Source organism: Gekko japonicus, unplaced genomic scaffold (assembly GCF_001447785.1).
Source record: "Gekko japonicus isolate JY-2015 unplaced genomic scaffold, Gekko_japonicus_V1.1 scaffold242, whole genome shotgun sequence".
Classification (NCBI taxonomy): domain Eukaryota; kingdom Metazoa; phylum Chordata; class Lepidosauria; order Squamata; family Gekkonidae; genus Gekko; species Gekko japonicus.
In genome coordinates, this window is record NW_015159717.1 from 739874 (window position 1) to 746670 (window position 6797).

General features: G+C 40.1%; 1 protein-coding gene across 1 annotated transcript in view; it reads left to right on the forward strand.

The window, feature by feature from the left end:
- Window positions 1–4717, forward strand: part of KCNJ6 (potassium channel, inwardly rectifying subfamily J, member 6) — a 29650-nt gene extending 24933 nt beyond the window's left edge. The window contains exon 2 of the mRNA XM_015418390.1: window positions 4392–4717. Within this exon, the coding sequence (XP_015273876.1) occupies window positions 4392–4717 (326 nt within the window). The remainder of the gene's footprint in view (window positions 1–4391) is intronic.
- Window positions 4718–6797: the final 2080 nt, after the last annotated feature.

Below are 6797 nucleotides of genomic sequence, written 5' to 3' on the forward strand. Positions count from 1 at the left end.
TTTCTTCAACTTTTTGCTTGTGGTGTCTATCTCTTTTATTTTCTCGTTTGCCTGTTCCACTTTTTTCTCCGTTTCGTTCAGCTGAAGCTGCTGTGCTGCAAAGTTTTTATTCATTATGGTCAATTGCTGATTAATACCATCGAGTTGTTTTGCTTATGTCCCACAGTCCTGGAAAAATACTCTTGACGCAGCTTCTATAAAATATAAACAATAATCAGTATATAAAGTAAGTACGTATCTGTGTATTTGGAGATGTATTGGACATTGGTAAATTGATAATGCGAGAAAAGAGATTACCATGGGAAGAAACAGCTGGAACCTACCTTGGTTTCAGTACCTTCAAGTCAAGCATGCTTTTTTAACAGCTTTAACTCTCCAGCTGGTTGTATGATCACCCTCTAGTTGGAAGCAATTGGCATTCTCTGGTTTGATGAAGAGTGTCATTGTCTATGCAATGTATTCATTACTGTCAGCATTTAATAAAAAATAAAGGTTTTTATGGGATAAAGAGTTTATTATTCCTTGAGAGAAGCTCAGTAAAAAGTTCTTTTTCATTCATTTCTCATTCCAGCAGAAATAAATGGGATTTTAAAAACAAATACTATTGAACATTCTGCCTTATAAACAGAGTTTCTTCATTTTTGCTGGACCTGTTTGTACTTTCAGTATTTTATTTACTTAATTTATATACCCAGGGCTCTAGTCGGGGGGGAGCTCTCAGGTACGGAGCTCCGGAAGAGAACCTCTAGGGGGCGGGGCGGTCACATGGGGAAGCCCCGCCCCCTTCTTTACCCCGCCCTCTGCTTCGATCCTCATTCCGTTTGGGAATGAGGATGAAGCAGGAGGGTAAGTAGCCGGGCCTTCTGACACACTTCCGGTGATGTCAGGGGGTGTTGCCTTTTGACACACTTCTGGTGATGTCAGGGGGCGTGGCATATGCAAATAAGTTATGCTAATGAGTTATGCTAATGAGCTCCGGCAGCTCTTTTTCTACAACAAGACCCCTGTATATACCACCTTTCACCCCAATGAGGACCAAAGGCAGCTTACATTGTTCTCCTCTAAGTGCACTTTTATGCCTGCTTTATTGATTGGTTTGGATATACCCCACTTTTCTCTCCAATGGGGACTGAAATTACTTTGTAGCATTGTTTTCCTTTCCTTAATTGTATCCCCACAACAACCCTGTGAAGTAGGTGTGACACCCCTTCACACAGTGCTCCCCCCCCCCCCCAACCTCTCTTTCTGGTTCAGGGTTGCACATAGATCAGGCTGTAACATATTACTACCCTTCTTGTTTCATTTGAAATCTATAGAAAGCCATGACTATTTTACCTCTCAGGTCCTCTCTCACACTCACATAGACATTGGCAGACAGGGTAGCCCAGTCACTTTAATAACAAGCCCTCAGTCAAACACTTCACTGAATTATTGGGGCTGGGGGTTCATACACTGTTCCATTCACATGATTCCACCATTTACTGATATCCTAAAATAGGCATAGACTGGTGTGTGTGTATATGTATGTATTCGTCACTGGTGTGTGTGTATACATATGTATTTCTTTCCCTGAGACACAGCCCACAGGGTTAAACGAACAAGGAGTTATTTTTTATTCATGGTTTGAGCAGAACAGTGAGGAAAGTAAGGTAGAGCTTTAAAATTACACACACATTGTAGCTAGCCAGAGGATTCATCTGCGGGCTTTGGGATCTTTTGTTACAAATTGACTTTTCTGTCCATTTAGCTTTCAGCTGATCTTCCCCTTAGCTTCACGCAGGCCCAATCTGCATCTAGCAGTGGTTGTCAATTCTCTGCAAAGCTCTTGACAGTCTTGACAATGCAAAATAGTTTTGCCAGGTGTGGAAGCGGCCTTAACATAAGAACATAAGAAGAGCTCTGCTGGATCAAACCAGTGGTCTGTCTAGTCCAGCATCCTGTCTCACACAGTGGCCAAACAGTTTCTTGGATTCAGGAGTGGCTTCATAAAGCATCAAATGTGGAAGAAATTGATAAAGTTACTGATATGGTGCACTCTAGACTGGGGAATAAATGTTTGGTCTCATTAGTACAAAACTGGCCTTCATTAGTTATTGGAATACTAATCTGGCTTTTGAAAACTTGATAGAACCTTTTCTAGTAAGGGGAGTAGCCATGGCTCAGTGGTAGAGTATCTGCTTGACAATGGCATGCAGAAGGTCCCAGGTTCAATCCCAGCACTTCCTGTTAAAAGGATCAGGCAGTAGATAATGCGAAAGGCCTCTGCCTGAGACCCTGGAGAGCTGCTGCCAATCAGAACAGACCAATGGTCTGACTCAGTATAAAGCAGCTTCATGTGTTCATGTGTTCATTTTCTCCACTGTAATGTAAAGTAAAATTGGAATGGTAGCATTTCTCATTTCAGAAGTATCGTGTTATTTTCTGAATTAATGTACATAAATTATTTTAACAGTAAAAATAGCATTGTAATGAATAAAAAATGTTCACATATTGTTCTCTCTCTCTCTCTCTCTCTTTTTTAATCCCCGAAGGGATATTTTTATTTTTGCAATAAACTACAAAGAAAATATTAGGGAGGGAACTACATCCTGGGATAAAGAATAGATAACCACACTATACTAAAACCCCAAGAGGAGGAGATCTTATCCCTGTTAATCTCAGCTTCAATCTTGTTTATCTCAGCTTCAATGTTTATTTGTTAATATGTTAGTTGTTGAGATAACTTTCTGATCATCTTCTTGTTCTTCGCTTCCCAACTGGCGCTGCAAAAATTCTTTAGCTTTGAAAGTGGAGTCTATCTTCTCTCTTTTATCGTTGATCTTAAAGATGACACCCTCTGGAATCGCCCACCTATACGAAATTCCATTGGTTGGAAGGAAAGAAATTAAGTCCTTATAATTTTTCCTCTTTTGTCGGATTTCAAATTGAATATCTTTTAAGGTTTTAATGGTTATATTTCCCATTTTCAGTGGAGTTGCTGATGTCGCTTTTAAGATAGCATCTCTGGTCTGCCTTCTTGAAAATCTGACCACAATTTCTCCAGGCAGGCTATTTTTTAAATATAATTGGAGTATGCCCTATAGGCCATCGCCATTTCTTTTACCAGTTCATCTGCTGTTAAGCCTATTGCTGGAGTCATGATCTTGCAACCTCCTCAGGTCCTCCTTCTCCGCTTCAGGAACTCCCTGGAACCTGAGAATCATGTTAGCTTTTCCCATCTGTAGACCCTCTTTGTGGTCTTTCTTGGAAGTTTTGCTTTGTTTCAACTTCTCCCATTCTTTTCTTCAATTTCTTACTTGTTGTGTCTATCTCTTTAATTTTCTCAGCTGCCTGCTCCACTTTCTTCTCCGTTTCTTTCAGCTGGAGCTGCTGAGATGCAAAGTTCTTATTCATCACGGTCAATTGCTGGTTAATACCATCAAGTTGCTCCATCACCGGCTTAAGTATGTCCGCTAGCATTTTAATGACATCTGCTCCCTCTTCTGGTTTTGGGCTCTGGCTGCCCGGCAGTTTCGTTTTCAGCTTTCTTTGCTGGGCCGCCATTTTTTCCTATTTGTTTACAGTTTCTACCACTTCTCCCCGGCTCGAAAAATTGCCCCACGATGTTGGTATTCAAGTAAGTCTCTCAAAACACACTCGTTGTGTTTCCTCCCCTCTCCCCCTTCGTATCGTTTATCAGTTCATTCGCATAAGAGGCGTCCCTCTTTGCGGTCTGCTTTTGCCAGGGAGGGGGGGAATCCACTTTTACAATAATCCGGTTTATTCTGAACTCACGTTCATTGTCGGTCAGTTTCTCTGACCTCGCTCACTTTAAACGCCATTCCACTTGATCTCCAGCGCTTGTCCCGGTCAAACCAGCTTGTGCCTGAAGGCCACACAGCAGCTGGACCGTCAGGGCGGAGGGGAGCCTCAATTATCCGGAGTTCTGCCATCGAAGAGGCTACCCCTCAAAAGCCCTCTGGCCTGGAGCCTATCACAAAGGCTCCGTGGGGGTGTCACTTGAGGTGGCACCCCTCCAACCTGCTGGTGTGCGGATCGCTCTCCCGTGGTTCAGAGAGAACGTCCGCCATCGCTGCTCCATAAACCAGAAGTCCACATATTGTTCTCAAATGTTTCACTTGAACTGGACCGAACTGAAGAAAAAAATGCAGTTAGTAGAGTTTTGAAATAATATTTTTAAATAATAAAAAGGGAAGGATAAATCTAAGTTGGCCTGCTAAATTGTATATTGAGTGTTAATACTTGCATAGCAATAGGTGTTTGATATATCAATATTTTTACTTGTTTAGCACAGTGTGCCTATCAACCAGAGCTATATACAGTCAGTAATGATATGCAACATCATTGGGAGCCCTCAATGCTTCTAATTTTTTTTTCTTTCCTCTTCACAGGAATGACATGCCAAGCTCGAAGTTCTTATGTTACAAGTGAGATCCTGTGGGGTTATCGGTTTACCCCTGTTCTCACACTAGAAGATGGATTTTATGAAGTTGATTACAATAACTTTCATGAAACATATGAAACCAACACACCATCTTATAGTGCCAAAGAACTGGCAGAGATGGCCAGCCGAGCAGAATTACCCCTCACTTGGTCTGTATCCAGCCAATTAGACCAACATGCTGAAACAGATACTGAAGAGGAGGCCAAGAATCCTGAAGAACAAACTGAAAGGAATGGTGATGTGGCTAACTTAGAGAATGAATCCAAAGTTTAAAACCTATAATCAGTCAGAGATCCATACATCTCTATTTAAAAGGAAAGAGAAGGAAAAACATTTAAGGTGTGAAATGGTTATCTGCCCATAAGATAGCAAAGATTTGGATTAAAGCTGCAATACCCCATATTTTTCAATGTAATCTCTTATCACTGTCCTATTTTTTAACTGGAGATATCAATGTTCTCATATGTAGGTTGTAGGTTTGTTTGACTTTTTGTTTTTTAAGGTAAAGGGCAAACACTTATTAACCTGGGCCAAAAACAAATGGAACAACTGTGTATTGTTCACTCACATCCTGAGCTTTAACTCCAGCTTTTTATCTATTCAAAAACATTCATAAACTGAACGAGATGCCTGCAGAAAATGGGCATTGCAGCTTTAAGACCCAAGGTTAGCAGAAAGATCTGCAATTCAGTGTGATATTGTACATATGCCTTATGTAATTTCTCTTTCAGTTTAGTAATAAACCCAGCATGTACAAAGGTACTGTAGTAAAGAACTTCTAAATAATGTACATATGTGTGTAACTAATGTAGGTTTAAACATATAATTCTAGAAAATAATGGGATGCAAAAAATAAAACCCACCTTTGAGAAGGCATTTCTATTCTCATACCAGAAATTTATTTGTTTTGCACCCTGCCCAATTAATGCATGCCATTTTTCCTTATTGTACCAGACTGGCAGCTATTTAGAGTACCTCACTGTTTTCTTAAGCGATGATTTAGCTGACTCTAAAAAGCCATAGGTCTGGGGGAGGGGGGGAGGGCAGAGCAACTGCAACATGATTCCTGATAAACTGTGAAACTGTTTACAAAATTATCCTGTCCTTTGTATTACTGTATGGTAAAACCATGTATGGTTATTCAGACAGTACAGTTAAAACTTGTGAAAGATTCTTGTCAAAGGCAAGGACCTCTTTGTATGGCATTGTCCATAAGAAATGTTTGTGATGGGCTATTACCCTTTAAGTGCAATACCTTGGGAAACTCTTTGGTTTTCAAAACCATTCAGTTTGTTTTAGAAAACTGTGTAGTTTGATATCTATAACCAATATAAGCCATGAGATTCTTTGAATGTTATACATAGGTTAGCTGATGTTCTGAGAGAGAAAAAATGAATTTCAGCTGAAGTTCTGTCAATGAAACTCATTATAATTGGTACTTCATGTGTCTTGAATATCCCCCCGAAGATCCGCACCCTTGAGCAATTCATAGGAAGGCATCTCTCAGGAGATACCAGCATGTCATCCTTGCACACATGTTGTTTCTGTGATGTCAGTGAGCACAACTTGTAGGCCTCATTCTGCCATCTTTACTTAAAATGAGTAGTGCCTTAAGTGCTTTCCAATGTCACATTTACCCAGTGGTAGACAACTGCCAGTGGGCAATATCTGTACAGCTCCCCTACCCATTCTGCCACCAGTGTAAATATTCAAGGCTGAACCATTTACTGGGGAAATGCGTCACTTGTCCAAGGAAGTTTGCTCTGTAAAGAATGTTAAGCAGTATACATGCTATGAATTGCACCTTAATCACTTGGATCATCCTTTTAGGCACTTCAGAAAATATTCACTCATCTTTACAATGTCTCTTTTAATCCCATGGTATCTTCAGTGGTCATGTGCACTTGCATAATGTTACCACTACAGATTTCCAGTCCATCAATCAAGTTACCAAAGAGCAGTGAATAGGCCTAAACAAAATGATAGATTCATTATAACAAAACAATTCTTTGTAGCAAGTGACCAGATTAAAAGACGATCTCAGTTTATACATTATGAACATAATGGACACACACAAACTACATTCTTTACTGCTGTTTTTCTGTTAAGAAAAACTGTCAAGAATCAATCCAACACTCCAATCCCAAACAAATATGCAACAAGTATAATGCACTGATGGCAAGCTCTGATAGTATCAGAGTGGCACCCATTTCTTTCAGTTTCATGGCCCTTTGAAATTATCTCATAAAAATATGAAAAACTATGTTGCAATTTTTAAGTAGCATGTTTCCCCAATGCCATACGTCATTACATTTCCATTTTACATGTTCAGAGGACTACTTCAAATGTCATT